This window comes from Salmo trutta, chromosome 17 (assembly GCF_901001165.1).
Source record: "Salmo trutta chromosome 17, fSalTru1.1, whole genome shotgun sequence".
NCBI lineage: Eukaryota > Metazoa > Chordata > Actinopteri > Salmoniformes > Salmonidae > Salmo > Salmo trutta.
Genome location: NC_042973.1, coordinates 5,581,672 through 5,600,842, shown reverse-complemented (window position 1 = coordinate 5,600,842; position 19,171 = coordinate 5,581,672). Strand labels below are relative to the sequence as shown.

Below are 19,171 nucleotides of genomic sequence, written 5' to 3'. Positions count from 1 at the left end.
ATCTGTAACACTGTATTACTATATAAGTATTACTATATAACTGTAACACTGTATTGTAACACTGTATTACTGTAACACTGTATTACTATATAACTGTAACACTGTATTACTGTAACACTGTATTGTAACACTGTAATACTATTTCTTTATTACTGTAATAGAGTGTTACAGTAACAAAACTACTGAAAGAGCTGCTTCCTGTGTTTGGCCCTCCTATGTTGAACACAATAAACGGCTCTCTATCCATCGGATGTGTACCAAACTCACTAAAAGTGGCAGTAATAAAGCCTCTCTTGAAAAAGCCAAACCTTGACCCAGAAAATATAAAAAACTATTGGCCTATATCAAATCTCCCATTCCTCTAAATTTTTCTGAAAAAGCTGTTGCGCAGCAACTCACTGCCTTCCTGAAGACAAACAATGTATACGAAACGCTTCAGTCTGGTTTTAGACCCCATCATAGCACTGAGACTGCACGTGTGAAGGTGGTAAATTACCTTTTAATGGCGTCAGACCGAGGCTCTGCATCTGTCCTCGTACTCCTAGACCTTAGTGCTGCTTTTGATATCATTGATCACCACATTCTTTTGGAGAGATTGGAAACCCAAATTGTTCTACACGGACAAGTTCTGGCCTGGTTTAGATCTTATCTGTCGGAAAGATATCAGTGTGTCTCTGTGGATGGTTTGTCCTCTGACAAATCAACTGTACATTTCGGTGTTCCTCAAGGTTCCGTTTTAGGACCACTATTGTTTTCACTATATATTTTACCTCTTGGTAATGTCATTCGGAAACATAATGTTAACTTTCACTGCTATGCGGACGATACACAGCTGTACATTTTGATGAAACATGGTTAGGCCCCAAAATTGCCCTCCCTGGAAGCCTGTGCTTCAGACATAAGGAAGTGGATGGCGGCCAATTTTCTTCTTTTAAACTCGAACAAAACAGAGATGTTAGTTCTAGGTCCCAAGAAACAAAGAGATCTTCTGTTGAATCTGACAATTAATCTTGATGGTTGTACAGTCGTCTCAAATAAAACTGTGAAGGACCTCGGCGTTACTCTGGACCCTGATCTCCCTTTTGACGCACATATCAAGACTGTTTCCAGGACAGCTTTTTTTCATCTACGTAACATTGCAAAAATCAGAAACTTTCTGTCCAAAAATGATGCAGAAAAATGTATCCATGCTTTTGTCACTTCTAGGTTAGACTACTGCAATGCTCTACTTTCCGGCTACCTGGATAAAGCACTGAATCAACTTCAGTTAGTGCTAAATACGGCTGCTAGAATCCTGACTAGAACCCCCAAAAATGATAATATTACTCCAGTGCTAGCCTCCCTACACTGGCTTCCTGTTAAGGCAATGGCTGATTTCAAGGTTTTACCGCTAACCTACAAAGCATTACATGGGCTTGCTCCTAAGTATCTTTCCGATTTGGTCCAGCCGTACATACCTACACGTACGCCACGGTCATAAGACGCAGGCCTCCTTACTGTCCCTAGAATTTCTAAGCGAACAGCTGGAGGCAGGGCTTTCTCCTATAGAGCTCCATTTTCATGGAATGTTCTGCCTATCCATATAAGAGACATAGACTTAGTCTCAACCTTTAAGTCTTTATTGAAGACTCATCTCTTCAGTAGGTCCTATGATTGAGTGTAGTCTGGCCCAGGAGTGTGAAGGTGAACGGAAAGGCACTGGAGCAACGAACCACCCTTGCTGTCTCTGCCTGGCCGGTTCCCCTCTCACCACTGGGATTCTCTGCCTCTAACCCTATTACAGGGGCTGAGTCACTGTAATAGGGTAAACTGACATTTACTCCTGAGGTGCTGACCTGTTGCACCCTCTACAACCACTGTGATTATTATTATTTGACCCTGCTGGTCATCTATGAATATTTGAACATCTTGGCCATAATAATCTCTACCTGGCACAGCCAGAAGAGGACTGGCCACCCCGCATAGCCTGGTTCCTCTCTAGGTTTCTTCCTAGGTTCTGGCCTTTCATGGGAGTTTTTCCTAGCCACCGCGCTTCTACACTTGCATTGCTTGCTGTTTGGGGTTTTAGGCTGGGTTTCTGTACAGCACTTTGAGATATCAGCTGATGTAAGAAGGGCTTTATAAATACATTTGATTGATTGATTGATTGATTGATATTGTAACACTGTATTACTATATCACTGTATTGCTGTAACACTATCACTGTAACACTGTATAACTTAACACTGTATTACTGTAACACTATTACTATATCACTGTAACACTATATAACTGTAACACTGTATTACTATATATATATATGTAATACTGTATTACAGTAACACTGTATTACTGTAACACTGTATTACTGTAACACTAACACAGTAATACTATACCACTGTATTGCTGTAACACTATCACTGTAACACTGTATTACTGTAACACTGTATAACTTAACACTGTATTACTGTAACTATATCACTGTAACACTATATAACTGTAACACTGTATTACTATATATATATGTAACACTGTATTACAGTAACACTATATAACTTTAACACTGTATTACTGTAACACTGTATTACTGTAACACTGTATTACTATAGAACTGTAACACTGTATTGCTGTAACACTGTATCCCTTTATGGGGATTATTTGTTAATGGTGGAGAAGAATAAGTTGATTTTGAAATAGGAGGACAACGAGAGTGTATCATTTTGCTGAACATATATATCTGTTGTATCTACATCTAGATGGATAGTTCTGTTGTATCTAGATAGATAGTTCTGTTCTATCTATATCTACTGTAGCCCCTGCTCAAAGACAATGGAGGTGAGTGTGTACAGTAGGCCTTATCTTGTCGGACAATGATTTCAAATCATGCCAATAATTGTTCATTCTTTGATTCCTTAATTAAACAGGCGGCTTGGATTTGAGACGCTCTCAGGGCAGTTGGCATTGGTCCGTTGAAAGTCATCATAATGAGCCTTACTGTGATTTGATAGGCCACTGAACAAGACAAAGGAAAGATTCCATTTCACTAAGGCCTCCAGGTATCTTATTTGACTCATAATCCCAGCCTTTGATTCCATCCCTTTAAAAATGGTTTGTGGTGTTGGTTGTCTGGTATAAAGATCAATCAACACTCTCCCGTGTGTCTGTGTGTATCTGTATTACTTGTTATTCCACAGAGAATGTGAGACAAACATCCTGAGAGGAGTGATCGAAGATAATTCCTGAATCATCACTGTTATAAATCATCCTCACAACATAATCTATCATAGGAATTATAAACTGGTCGGTCATCATGTGGCCCCTACGAGTGGCTAGTAGAGCCTAATGGACCCCATGTCTCAGCAAGAAACTGTGGCTTTGATACCCCAGTCAAACCAAAATGGAGTCCACAAAAGTAGCAACCTCTACACCACAATGGAGCCCAAATAAAGTCCTATAGAACACCCCCCCCCCCCCATTTGAGCCGCAATAAAGTCACAGTTACAATCGATACCACTGAATTTTCTACCTAGAGAGAGGAAACTGCCCTCCATGCAGGCAGAGGGTTGAAGTGAAGGCATTTTTACATTAGCCCTTGGCATTCCTGGGGAACAGAGTGCTTAATTTAAGTGGTGTTTCCTAGGCTCATTACACGCGGGGAGATGCAGAAGTCAAGCTCCTGTGGGATTTGGACAAAAAAAAAAGGCTGACTGAATGAGCCCCTTTGTTGACTGCTCGTTTAAACGCATGTCACATACCGCCTGGCTAGTGCTAAGTCACAGATTAGTATTATGTTCCCCAGCAACAAAAACAAAAAGGGGAACTAACAAAGAGTCACTGACAACAACCAAAACGAAACAGGTAGGGTTTCAGGAGGGGTTCTGAAAGACACTCACTGTCCACTGAAAGTTGACTAGCAACAACTACTGGGACCTAAAAGACACCCACCATGAGACCCACTAAATCTGCCCAAGAAGAGGCAAACAAAAGAAAAACCCCACACCAAATTTAAAGATAGGAAGCAAACCAAACAGTGGAGCAAAATGAAAACAGGGACGGTCAGATAAAGGATTGTTTGTCTAGAAATCAAATAGGGAGAAAAAACTAAATGAGTTAGCCCTCTACATCTCTCAAGACAACTGGAGCACTGGGCCAGCCCCTCTTAAATATCACCTGGGCCAGCCACTCAACCTGTTGGGGATAGGGGGCAGTATTTGCACGGCCGGATAAAAAACGTACCCGATTTAAACTGGTTACTACTCTTGCCCAGAAACGAGAATATGCATATAATTAGTAGATTTGGATAGAAAACACTCTAAAGTTTCTAAAACTGTTTGAATGGTGTCTGTGAGTATAACAGAACGCATATGGCAGGCCAAAACCTGATAAGATTCCATACAGGAAGAGCCCTGTCTGACAATTTGTTGTCCTTCAGTTGCATCTCTATCGAAAATACAGCATCTCTGCTGTAACGTGACATTTTCTAAGGTTTCCATTGGCTCTCAGAAGGTGCCAGAATGTGTAATGGGGTGTCTGCAGTCTCTGGGCGAAGTACAGCAGCTCTGTTTGTGAGTGGTCAGCCTGGGAACAGTGAGACTGAGAAGCGCGTTCATGAGAATTCTCCATTTTTTTGAATGAATACAACGTCGCCTGGTTGGAATATTATCGCTATTTTACGAGAAAAATAGCATAAAAATTGATTTTAAACAGTGTTTGACATGCTTCGAAGTACGGTAATGGAATATTTTGAATATTTTTGTCATGAAATGCGCTCGCGCGTCACCCTTCAGATAGTCACCTGAACGCACGAACAAAACGGAGGTATTTGAATATAACTATGGATTATTTGGAACCAAAACAACATTTGTTGTTGACTAGAAGTCCTGGGAGTGCATTCTGACGAAGAACAGCAAAGGTAATCCAATTTTTGTTATAGTAAATCTGAATTTGGTGAGGGCCAAACTTGGTGGGTGTCAAATTAGCTAGCAGTGATGGCCGGGCTATGTACTCAGAATATAGCAAAATGTGCTTTCGCCGAAAAGCTATTTTAAAATCTGACACCGCAATTGCATAAAGGATTTCTGTATCTATAATTCTTTAAAAAATTGTTATGTATTTTGTGAACGTTAATCATGAGTAATTTAGTAAATTCACCAGAAGTTTGCGGTGGGTATGCTAGTTCTGAACATCACATGCTAATGTAAAAAGCTGTTTTTTTATATAAATATGAACTTAATTGAACAAAACATGCATGTATTGTATAACATAATGTCCTAGGAGTGTCATCTGATGAAGATCATCAAAGGTTAGTGCTGCATTTAGCTGTGGTTTTGGTTTTTGTGACATATATGCTTGCTTTGAAAATGGCTGTGTGATTATTTTTGGCAGGGTACTCTCCTGACATAATCTAATGTTTTGCTTTCGCTGTAAAGCCTTTTTGAAATCGGACAATGTGGTTAGATTAACGAGAATCTTGTCTTTAAAATGGTGTAAAATAGTCATATGTTTGAGAAATTGAAGTTATAGCATTTTTGAGGTATTTGTATTTCACTCCACGCGATTCCACTGGCTGTTGACTTGCGTCCCACCTAGCCGAGGGAAGTTAAATATCACCTGGGCCAACCACTCTTAAATATCACCTGGGCCAACCACTCTTAAATGTCACCTGGGCCAGCACAGGTGTAATACATAATGACTAACAAGGTGACATCAACCGGTGCGCTCCAACTGCTAATGTGCTAAGGACCAACCTCGAAATATAAATGGAAAAACCAAAGACTGTAACATTAGTGTAGTCCTTCCCCCTTCCTCCCTGCCTTCTCTGACTCAAGCCCTCTATCCTTCTCTCTTCTACTGTCCGTCGTTTCCTCCTATCCACTGCTTGCTCTGGTCTCATTGCTCTCAACACTGCTAGTCCTATATCCTCTCTGTGTGTCTCTCTGTGTCTCTCTCTCTGTGTGTAAAAGAGAGGGAGAGAGACAGAGAAAGAGAAAGAGAGGGAGAGACTGTAAAAGAAAGAGAGAGGGAGAGACTGTAAAAGAAAGAGAGAGGGAGAGAGAGCGGGAGAAAGAAGGAGTGATAGAGGGAAAGTCTCTTCAGACATTCCAGTACTGACATGTCACTCTCAGCGAAGAATGTCACACTCTGTCACGTGACCCTCCCTCTCCTACAGTCTGACACAGCTAAAGGGGGCCAGGGCACCACTAGTGTGTGTGTGAGAGAGAGAGAGAGAGAGAAAGTGTATAAACATGAGTGTGTGGGATGTACCGTATGTAAATATAAGTGTTGTTTATGTGAAAATGAGTGCATGTAAGTAATGTTATTGTAAGTCGATACATTAGTGTGTGTGTGTGTGTGTGTGTTCACCTTGCAGAGTGTCCGTTGCGCTCCTCCCCCTCCTGGGCTCTTCGTCCTTCATACGACCCACCAGACTCCTGGGACGAACGGCCACACTCTGAGTCTGTGTGTAAGCAGCGAGATAGAGACAGAGAGAAAGAGACAGCGAGAGATAGAGAGCAAGAGAGAGACAGAGACAGAGAGAGAGAGCAAGAGAGAGAAAGAAAGAGACAGAAACAGAGAGAGCGAGAGGGAGAGAAAGAGAGATAGAGAGAGATTGTCATCCTGTAAGAAACATGGTATAGGAGACGGACCCACCACTGGTTGCCCTCTAGATTACAGAGAGCTGGTAGTCCTATCCACCAAACTACCAGGCGTGAAACAGGGAAGGGACTCTGGGGGTATGCTAATTTGGTATCGAGCAGACCTAACTCACTCCATTAAATTAATCAAAACAGAAACATTTTACAATTGGCTACAAACTCAAAAGGAAATTATCTTCACAGAGAAAAATTTCCTCCCGTGTGCTACATATATCCCCTACTAGAATCCCCATACTTTAATGAAAACAGCTTCTCCATCCTGGAGGGGGAAATGAATCATTTCCAGGCCCAGGGACATGTACTAGTCTGTGGCAACCTAACTGCCAGAACCGGACAAGAACCTGACACCCTCAGCACACAGGAGGACAAACACCTGCCTGGAGGTGACAGCATTCCCTCCCCCATATGCCCCCCTTGGCACAACTATGACAACATAACCAACAAAAACAGGTCACAACTCCTGCAGCTCTGTCGCATGCTGGGTATGTACATAGTTAATGGTAGGCTTTGAGGGGACTCCTATGGTAGGTACACCTATAGCTCATCTCTTGGCAGTAGTACTGTAGACTACTTTATCACTGACCTCAACCCAGAGTTTCTCAGAGCATTCACAGTCAGCCCACTGACATCCTTATCGGGTCACAGCAAAATTACAGTCTACTTGAACAAAGCAATACTCAATCATGAGGCATCAAAGCCAAAGGAATTGAGTAATATACAAAAAATGCTACAGCTGGAAGGAATGTAGTGTGGAAACCAACCAAAAAACATTTAGGCCACAACAAATTCAATCCCTTTTAGACAACTTCCTGGACTAAACATTCCACTGTAATAGTGAAAGTGTAAACTTGGCAGTAGAAAACATTAACAGTATATTTGACCTCTCAGCTTCCATATAAAATCTAAAAATGTTAAACAGAAAACTGACGAATATTTGATGAAGAATGTTAAAACCTAAGAATGAAATTGAGAAGTGTATGCCTTCACTATGGTGAATCACTAAAACAATACAGAAATACACTACGGAAAAAGAAAGAACAGCACGTCAGAAATCAGCTCAAGAATCCATAGACTAACCCACTTCTGGGAAAATTGGAAAACACTTAAGTAACAACACAAAGAATTATCTATCCAAAATGGAGATGTATTGGTAAACCACTTCTCCAATCTTTTTGGCTCTATAACAAAGAACAAACAGCGAAAAAATATACATGATCAAATACAAATCTTAGAATCAACTATTACAGACCACCAGAACCCACTGGATTCTCCAATTACCTTGAATGAACTACAGGACAAAATAAAAACCCTCCAACCCAAAAAAAGCCTGTGGTGTTGATGGTATCCTCAATGAAATTGGGAAAATCCTCTGCATTATCATTAACAGCAGACTCGTACATTTCCTTAGTGAAAGCAATGTACTGAGCAAATGTCAAATTGGCTTTTTACCAAATTACCATATGACAGACCATGTATTCACCCTGCAAACCCTAACTGACAAACAAACAAACCAAAACAAAGGCAAAGTCTTCTCACACTTTGTTGATTTCAAAAAAGCCTTTGACTCAATTTGGTATGAGGGTCTGCTATACCAATGGATGGAAAGTGGTGTTGGGGGGAAAAACATACGACATTATAAAATACATGAACACAAACAATAAGTGTGCGGTTAAAATTGGCAAAAAACACATATTTCTTCCCACAGGGCCGTGGGGTGAGACAGGGATGCAGCTTAAGCCCCATCCTCTTCAAAATATATATCAACGAATTGGCAAGGGCACTAGAACAGTCTGCAGCACCCGGCCTCACCTTACTAGAATCTGAAGTCAAATGTCTACTGTTTGCTGATGAACTGGTGCTTCTGTCACCAACTAAGGAGGGCCTACAGCAGCACCTAGATCTTCTGCACAGATTCTGCCAGAACTGGGCCCTGACAGTAAATCTCAGTAAGACCAAAATAATGGCGTTCCAAAAAATGTCCAGTCGCCAGGACCACAAATACAAATTCCATGTAGACACTGTTGCCCTAGAGCACACAAAAAACAATACATACCTTGGCCTAAACATCAGCACCACAGGTAACTTCCACAAAGCTGTGAATGATCTGAGAGACAAGGCAAGAAGGGCATTCTATGCCATCAAAATTAACATAAAATTCGACATACCAATTAGGATCTGGCTAAAAATACTTGAATCAGTTATAGAAGCCATCGCCCATTATGGTTGTGAGGTCTGGGGTCCGCTCACCAACCAAGAACTCACAAAACGGGACAAACACCAAATTGAGACTGCATGCAAAATTCTACAAAAATATCCTCTGTGTACAACGTAAAACAGCAAATAATGCATGCAGAGCAGAATTAGGATGATAGCCGCTTGTCATGACGTGGCCCTTTCTGGGTATAGAGCGTGGCATCCCTCTCTCTCCCTCCTACACCCAGATTCTGTTATCTCAGGTCGTAAATTCCTGGAGGAGACTCTCTCCTCCTGGGCATACAGTATAGAGAGAGGGGGTTTCACAGTAGAACAAAGGAACTTCTTCTACATCACAGAACTTGAGAACTGAACAATATCCATGTTTTGGAGAATGTGTAAACGGACAGTGGAGAAGCCAGCTATGACCCAGTCCGTTTTGTTTCATGTTTGTGACCTCATGAAAGACAATACGGCTACATTACCATAACTCTGCTTATACAGGTGCCTCCATTAAGAGGTTTGCGTCTAATTATTGTATAAAATTAATGTGTGAAACTATTTGTGAAATGATGTAATGATGTTAATGTGAGAGAATTGTATTCCCTTTAAAGTTTAACTAAGTCCTCCATGAGCACAGACATGATCTGGCTCAATCGACAGCCCTTTTCTACTGTTACGAATAAAACCCCCAGCTGAAGAAATCCTCTTCAGACCATGCTTACATCAGACAGCTGAGGGGGCAAAGGTTTGAGTAGAGACCACAAAAACCTCAGTATAAGTTAAGGTTGTAATGGTTGTTGAACTCCTAACCATACCACGTGGAGCATTGGATACACGGCGGGAAATGGTTAAACTCTGAGACTATCGATCCCGACAGAATAAGAGCAAATCTTAGATACTAATTACTAGTCTGCAGCTAGAAATTATGTCAACCTGAGATGCGAGGACCGACAACCGCCGAAACATCTATTCTATAAGAACATTTCTGAATGGTACTCTGAAGTATCCATTCTAACCGCAAAAGACTTCGGATGAACTTTCCAACAGAAAGACGGACGATTCAGACGGATGAACAGAGTTCACGACGACAAACTGAGCGGAAATATGTATTGATTGCAATTATTCCCAAATGAGTGAGCGTGTGTGCAAAGGATTAGCATTTCAATCAATATAATTATCAACTGTGTAGTGACTTTTTTGTCTTTCCCGCCTTTTTCAGTCCACACCCACTTCCCTTTGTCCACCAAGCCGTCATATCGGCTTGGCCCACTAGGGAACCTCCCCTATCATTTCCTTGTAACCATATCTACTGTGTTGTTTGATTTATGCATTTCTGTGATTATTTAGTTAGTTAGTAAATAAATGATTAAGAGAATTGGTGTATGGATGATTCATAGTAAAGGCTGGGTTCAATCAGACAACCATCAATTTACAACTTTTGGAATGAGACTAACGTGAGGTAAAGAATAATTAATTAATTAGAAGACTAATTGATCAGATATTAAAATATCTGAAGAGTTATAGTAGGAAAATTATAACTTTGTAATCTGAAGATTTTCCTTGGTGCCCCAACTTCCTAGTTAATAACATTTACATGATTAGTTTAATCACGTAATAATAATTACAGAGAATTGATTTGATAAAATAACAGTCTTCAATTTAATGATGCCAAAGACACGACATGCTAATGATCAAAATCCAGAAAAGAGCCATCCACAACAAAGCCATCACCTACAGAGAGATGAACCTGGAGACCTGGCTCTCAAGAGAAGACAGGCTATGTGCACAATGCCCACAAAATGAGGTGGAAACTGAGCTGCACTTCCTAACCTCCTGCCAAATGTATGACCATATCAGAGACACATATTTCCCTCAGATTACACAGATTGTGGTGGCTAATTTCTGCATTACCAAATGAGGAGAGTTACAAACTTCACACACCAGTCAGAGTTATACTTAAACTACATCTTTAATAATAAGAGCTTTGCAAAAGCACTTGACTTTTAATGATGCGCTCTCTCTAATGAACCATTGAAAGTGACAACACAAAAGTACAAAGATCTTTTATAGCCAAGATACACCCCTCTCAACGTACATGACGAACCACAGATCTTAGGAACAGTTCACAAAGGGACTTTATATTTGAGAAAGGAGTATCCCTTATCCAGATAACATTCGCTATAAATTATCGTTCAGTTTGGTCCCTATGACGAGGTTCTAATCTCGTTCCTGGTACTTCATAGTACAAAAACACCAACTCATCCAATGGCATAAATCAATTGTCAACTCTAGATACTCCCATCTCAAGTAAACCCCTTCTTGATCCCACTCCTGGACAAGCTCACTGAGGGGAGTGACTTGCGCACAGACATTGTGGAGACAAATAATTGGTTCCACATTAATCACGCCATCCCTTCACATGGTTTAAGAATAGGTAAAGACACATTCACATATGAAGACAATGTTCCATTCTGTCCTCTTCCCTTCCCAGGGATATGTGAATGACAAGCCTGACCTCTCACCTCTCTGGGCCCCAAGTGACTGAGGAAGTGCAACTGAAAGGCACCAGAGTCCAAAGGGATACATTCTAATGACAAGTATCTCACATAAGCATATTATGCTAATAAAACATCTTAATTATCTATGTCACCCAACTAATTCTGATTCATTCGCCACAAGATCAACAAAGAATTTGAAAACAAACCGATTTTGATAAACTCCCATATCTACTTGGTGAAATACCACAGTGTGCCATTAAAGCAGCAAGATTTGTAACCTGTTGCCACAAGAAAAGGGAAACCAGTGAAGAACAAACACCATTGTAAATACAACCCATATTTATGTTTATTTACTTTCCCTTTTGTACTTTAACCATTTGCACATCGTTACAACACTGTATATATACATAATATGACATGTGTAATGTCTTTATTCTTTTGGAACTTCTGTGACCCTAACACCCTAATATAAAAAAAAGAGCTGTAGGTAGAGGAGGTTGGGGGGAGGAGCTATATGATGACGGGGTCAAGGTAATGGCTGGAATAGAATGTGTGGAATGGTACCAAACACATCAGACACATGGAAACAACAACGTGTTTGACTCCATTCCACTGATTCCATTCCAGCCATTACAATGAACCCATCCTCCTATAGCTCCTCTGTCCGTAAGCTGAATTAGTTTTTTTGCACCATGTCTTTTGCCTGATTTTGATATGTTTCTGCTTGTAATTTCCGACATTTTGGTAGGATATACGGTTAGTCAACTTGTCTATAATTCGATTCGTGGAGCTTCTCTTATGTTGCTCTAGAACAGGGGTTTCCCAAAGTCGGTCCTGGGCTCCCCCCTTGCACCTACAGGGTATTCGGAAAGTATTCAGACCCCTTGACTTTTTCCACATTTTGTTACGTTACAGCCTTATTATAAAATGTATTTAATAATTTTTCCCCCTCATCAACCTACATACAATACCCCATAATGACAAAAGAAAAAGCAGGATTGTAGAATATTTTATTTATATTTATATCTTTTTTAATACGGAAATATCTTATTTACATAAGTATTCAGACCCTTTGCTATGAGCAAACGATGCGCTTTTTCATTTTCTTTGAATATTGATTACCCCATTTATTTGTCTCTGCCTGCAAATCGTCCCGCTGCTAAAAGGCAGGCTGTATCCTAGTCGCAAAACCTAGCTCAAGATTAGGCTATAGTTCACTATATTATCTATAAATAAATATTGATCACCCATATTTGTCTCGGTCTGAAAATCGTCCCGGTCCTAAAATGTCGGCTTTAAAACATTGCGCAAGAATAATTGCAAGTCTCACCAACATTCTAGTGGGTGTGGGCCGGACAGAAAGCCAGTGGGTGGGGGCAGGATAGAAAGCCAACATTATTTTCCAGCACTGAACCCTGATTGGTCCTGTAAGTCGCTCTGGATAAGAGCGTCTACTAAATGATTACAATGTAAATGTGTCTGTGGGTGGCACTAACTCGGACTAGTCATTTTGAACTGCCGACTTCTAAGGAATCGCCCTGGCCTGTAGACATCACATCACAAGAAATACAAAAAATAAACCATGAGATGGTGAAGAAGTAGTAGCAGCAGGAAATGAAATCGCCCTACAACGACAAGGAACACTTCTTGGAAATATACACTCTTAGAAAAAAGGGTTCCAAAAGGGGTTCTTCGGCTGTCCCCAGAGCAGACCCCTTTTTGGTTCCATGTAGAACCCACTGTGGAAAGGGTTCTACATGGAACTAAAAAAGATTTTTCAAAAGGTTATCCTATAGGGACTGCCAAAGAACCCCTTTAGGTAGTAGAAAGCACATTTTTTCCCCTAAGAGTGTACTGCAAGGTACCAGGTCATCTTTTTATAGCAAGACCACATTACAGTTAAGGTGCAAAGACTGTAAAGCTAATGTAGCTCATTGGTAATCTAGGCTCATTGGTAATCTAGGCTCTTTCACCTAAATGAAACATTTAGGTGAAAGAGAAGCATCTTGTTATTTCTAGAATATCATTTATCAATAAAGTCGATGGCTAACTCTCACACGCTTCAAAACAAAGCCTGTTTCATTTATCAGTTATGTCAATGGCGAACTCTCACTCTTTTAAAAACAAAGCCTGTATCATTCATCTCTGATCAAAAGAACACTTCTTAGGAAACCGTTCAATAGGAAACCTTTATTGACCGAGGTGATTTCAAATACACATTGAAAAGGGAATTCACATCGAAGGGGTTTCACAATTGCTAAATGTAAACAAAACTGGAGACACCTTGTCATTCTTGGACAAAAGAGTGTAGGAGCGATTGCTAAATAAAGTAAACAACTTTACCTGGCTATCTAGCCACCATTAATCTCTTTGCTAACAAACACATAATGCTGTAACAAAAACTCTCTACATGAATGTTTGCTTTTTAATGTTTGTGAAGTCTACTTACTGGATATCATAAGGTGAATGCACCAATTTGTAAGTCGCTCTGGATAAGAGCGTCTAATAAATTACGTAAATGTAAATGTACTACTTTCCAAAGTTGTCTGATGTGACTATGGACAATAAAGCTATTATAAGATTATATCCGCTGAAGATGGATGATTTTTAAATATGTTATTGGACCATTAACAGATTTGGCTCATTAACCTTTACGGACCAAATAATGACGATCCACGTTTGAAAATATATATAATAAATGATCAAACCTACAAGCAATAGACTACTACTATTATTATGGTGGGAGATTATAATACCATTTTAAATACCTCAATGGACCGTAAAGGAAATCACACTGCAAACTATCATCCTCATGCTCTAAAGGAAAATCACAAATATCATGGATATATTAGAATTAGTGGATATATGGAGGCTTAAATATCCCGACCTAGTGAGATATACATTGCGGAGGCTCAATCAAGCTAGTCGTCTTGACAACTTTCTTATGTCATTCTTGTTGGCACTAAAAGTTTTTAAAAAGTGTTGATAGGGGATAGAATGCGGTCAGATAATTGGCATATACATTACTGTTACTGAATTTCCACGTGGGCGAGGATATTGGAAATTTAATCAAAGCCTATTGGATGACAACTTGTTTTTAACCAGGACAGAATAATTTATAACTGACTTTTTCAGACATAACATACAGGGGGGGAAAAAAGTATTTGATCCCCTGCAGATTTTGTACGTTTGCCCACTGATAAAGAAAGGATCAGTCTATAATTTTAATGGTAGGTTTATTTGAACAGTGAGAGACAGAATAACAACAAAAATATCCAGAAAAACGCATGTCAAAAATGTTAGAAATCGATTAGCATTTTAATGAGGGAAATAATATCCAGGGTTTAAAAACAAAAGGTGTCATTGTACGCTGATGATTCATGTTTTCTTTTATATCCACAATTTGGATCCCTCCGCAGCCTCATAGAGGATCTAGATACTTTTTCATACCTCTCTGGATTACAACCAAATTATGATAAGTGCACTTTATTACGTATTGGATCACAAAAAAAATACATGATTCCATATGTTTTATTTCATAGTTTTGATGTCTTCACTATTATTCTACAATGTAGAAAATAGTAAAAATAAAGAAAAACCCTTGAATGAGTAGGTGTGTCCAAACTTTTGACCGGTAGTCTTGGTACCAGTCAAAGGTTTAGACAGACCTTCTTGTTCAAGGGTTTTTCTTTTGTTTTTAATATATATTTTCTACATTGTAGAATAATAGTGAAGACGTCAAAACAATGAAATCATGTAGTTACCAAAAAAGTGTTATATTCTAGATTTCAGATTCTTCAAAGTAGCCACCCTTTGCCTTGATGACAGCTTTAAACACTCTTGGCATTCTCTCAACCAGCTTCACCTGGAATGCTTTTCCAACAGTCTTGAAGGAGTTCCAACATATGCTGAGCACTTGTTGGCTGCTTTTCCTTCACTCTGAGGTCCAACTCATCCCAAACCATCTGAATTGGGTTGAGGTTGGGTGATTGTAGAGAACAGGTCATCTGATGCAACACTCTCCTGCTTGGTCAAATAGCCCTTACACAGCCTGGAGGTGTGTTGGGTCTTCGTCCTGTTGAAAAAGTCCCACTATGCGCAAACCAGATGGGATGGTGTATTGCTGCAGAATGCTGTGGTAGCCATGCTGGTTAAGTGTGCCTTGAATTCTAAATAAATCACTGACAGTGTCACCAACAAAGCACACCCACTGCATCACACCTCTTCCTCCATGCTTCATGGTGGGAACCACACATGCGGAGATCATCTGTTCATCTACTCCGTGTTTTACAAAGACATGGCGGTTGGAACCAAAAATCTCAAATTTGGACTCATCAGACCAAAGGACAGATTTCCACCAGTCTAATGTCCATTGCTTGTGTTTCTTGGCCCAAGCAAGTCTCTTCTTCTGATTGGTGTCCTTTAGTAGTGGTTTCTTTAAAGCAATTCGACCATGAAGGCCTGATTCACGCAGTCTCCTCTGAACAGTTGATGTTGAGATGTGTCTGTTACTTGAACTCTGTGAAGCATTTATTGGGGCTTCAATTTCTGAGGCTGGTAACTCTAATGAATTTATCCTCTGCAGCAGAGGTAACTCTGGGTCATTCTGTCCTGTGGTGGTCCTCATGAGAGCCAGTTTCATCACAGCGCTTTATGGTTTTGAGACTGCACTTGAAGAAACTTTCAACGTTTTTGAAATTTTCTGCATTGACTGACATTTATGTCTTAAAGTAATGATGGACTGTTGTTTCTCTTTGCATATTGGAGCTGTTCTTGCCATAATATGGACTTGGTCTTTTACTAAATAGGGCTATCTTCTGTATACCAACCCTACCTTGTCACAACACAACTGATTGGCTCAAACGCATTAAGGAAAGAGCACATCTGCTAATTGAAATGCATTCCAGGTGATTACCTCATGAAGCTGGTTAAGAGAATGCCAATAGTGTGCAAAGCTGCCATCAAGGCAAAATGTGACTACTTTGAAGAATTTAAATTCTAAAATATATTTTGATTTGTTGAATACTTTTTTGGAACCTACACTTTAAGTCGGAAGTTTACATACACCTTAGCCAACTACATTTAAACTCAGTTTTCACAATTCCTGACATTTAATCCTAGTAAGAATTCCCTGTCTTAGGTCAGTTAGGATCACCACTTTATTTTAAGAATGTGAAATGTCAGAATAATAGTAGAGATAATTATTTCTTTCAGATTTGATTTCTTTCATCACATTCCCAGAGGGTCAGAAGTTTACATACACTCAATTAGTATTTGGTAGCATTGCCGTTAAATTGTTTAACTTGGGTCAAATGTTTCGTGAAGCCTTCCACAAGCTTCCCACAATAAGTTGGGTGAATTTTGACCCATTCCTCCTGACAGAGCTGGTGTAACTGAGTCAGGTTTGCAGACCTCCTTGCTCGCACATTCTTTTTCAGTTCAGCCCACAAATTTTCTATAGGATTGAGGTCAGGGCTTTGTGATGGGCACTCCAAAACCTTGACTTTGTTGTCCTGAAGCCATTTTGCCACAACTTTGGAAGTATGCTTGGGGTCATTGTTCATTTGGAAGACCCATTTGCGACCAAGCTTTAACTTCCTGACTGATGTCTTGAGATGTTGCTTCAATATATTCACATCATTTTTCTTCCCTCATGATGCCATCTATTTTGTGAAGTGCACCAGTCCCTCTTGCAGCAAAGCACCCCCACAACACGATGCTGCCACCCCCGTGCTTCACGGTTGGGATGGTGTTCTTCGGCTTGCAAGCCTCCACCTTTTTCCTCCAAACATAACGATGGTCATTATGGCCAAACAGTTTCATCAGACCAGAGGACATTTCTCCAAAAAGTACGATCTTCATCCCCATGTGCAGTTGCAAACCGTAGTCTGCCTTTTTTATGGCAGTTTTGGAGCAGTGGCTTCTTTCTTGCTGAGCGGCCTTTCAGGTTATGTCGATATAGGACTCGTTTTACTGTGGATATAGCTACTTTTGTATCCGTTTCCTCCAGCATCTTCACAAGGTCCTTTGCAGTTGTTCTGGGATTGATTTGCACTTTTCGCACCAAAGTACGTTCATCTCTAGGAGACAGAATGCATCTCCTTCCTGAGCGGTATGACGGCTGCGTGGTCACATGGTGTTTATACTTGCGTACTATTATTTGTACAGATGAACGTGGTACCTTCAGGCATTTGGAAATTGCTCCGAAGGATTAACCAGACTTGTGGAAGTCAACTTTTTTTTTTTGAGGTCTTGGCTGATTTCTTTTGATTTTCCCATGCTGTCAAGCAAAGAGGCACTGAGTTTGAAGATAGGCCTTGCAATACATCCACAGGTGCACCTCCAATTGACTCAAATTATGTCAATTAGGCTATCAGAAGTTTCTAAAGCCATGACATCATTTTCTGGAATTTTCCAAGCTGTTTAAAAGGCACAGTCAACTTAGTGTATGTAAACTTCTGACCCACTGGAATTGTGATAAAGTGAATTATAAGTGAAATAATCTGTCTGTAAACAATTGTTGTAAAAATTACTTGTGTCATGCTCAAAGTAGATGCCCTAACCGACTTGCCAAAACTATAGTTTGTTAAAGAAATTTATGGAGTGGTTGAAAAACGAGTTTTAATGACTAAGTGTATGTAAACTTCTTACTTCAACTGTACCTGATTCCACGTGTGTTATTTCATAGTTTTGATGTCTTCACTATTATTCTACATGTATGTAGAAAACAGTACAAATAAAGAAAAACCCTTGAACAAGTAGGTGTGTCCAAACTTTTGACTTGTACTGTATATTTTCAAAAAATATATATTTACATTTACATTTACGTCATTTAGCAGACGCTCTTATCCAGAGCGACTTACAAATTGGTGCATTCACCTTATGATATCCATATATGGGGGATTGGAAGTGATGCAGACAATTACATTGATAGAAGCAACAATCTATCTGCAATATTAAAGCTCATCTACCCCTTAAATAAATAAAAATATGTTATATCCTCTGTCTGCACACACACACACACACACACGTCCATGCTGACACAAAAGATACAGCTTCACCTACCCATGGAGTGGTGCAGGGATTCGCTGGTGCTGGGCCGGCTGCCGGAGCGGGTGGGGGGGCGGGAGCTGTAGCGGGACGGGGGCAGGCTGTCCTCGCTCCTCTGTCTACTCAAGGGGTACCCTACCTCACCTCTGTCGCTCTCGTTGCCTCCTCGGAAGTCCCTACAAACCACACACAATCAATAACAACATCGGGGTAAGGACACTGGACTCAACTGATTGTCTTAGTATTAGACCATTTCACAGAACAGGATACTGTCTTAGTCACACTTAGACTTCTTCATTGGTTGAAATACATCATGTTGTTATTATCTGCAGATCTTTTAGACAGAATATGTTGCAGCTGCTTTAACACCATTCTTATCCCCAGGTCTCTGTCCCTCCAGACCGCAGGTAAGGTGTCATTCATTATAATAGCCTGATCCCAGAACTGCTGTACCGCCTTGCCTACTAGGAGTTGGATAGCACAAACAGTTCTGGGACCAGGCTATTGTTACAACACTCAATTTAGAGAATCCCAAGAGTAACAGACAGTGTGCCTCTCAAGTGCTTTGGCTTACAACTGCTGGCCTCTGCCCTGATAATGCCCTGACAATAACAGTGTACCACTTGACCATACTTTCTCCTCTGATTTGTCATCGCTAGTCCTGGGAAGCACTGGCACTTAGACCTGGAAACAATGGACTGACAGCAAACCTAAACCTCCTAAACTGTAGCAGAGGCCATTGTTGTCGCTCGGCTGATTCAGCCACTAATTCAGGTGGTTATTCAGTGCGTT

General features: G+C 40.3%; 1 protein-coding gene across 2 annotated transcripts in view; it reads right to left on the bottom strand.

The window, feature by feature from the left end:
- Positions 1 to 19,171, bottom strand: part of armc9 (armadillo repeat containing 9) — a 91,140-nt gene that overhangs the window by 12,554 nt on the left and 59,415 nt on the right. For both annotated transcript variants that reach the window (XM_029695447.1, XM_029695448.1), the window contains 2 exons: positions 18,395 to 18,555; positions 6,343 to 6,436 (listed from right to left, as the gene is read on the bottom strand). In XM_029695447.1, the coding sequence (XP_029551307.1) occupies positions 6,343 to 6,436; positions 18,395 to 18,555 (255 nt within the window). The remainder of the gene's footprint in view (positions 1 to 6,342; positions 6,437 to 18,394; positions 18,556 to 19,171) is intronic.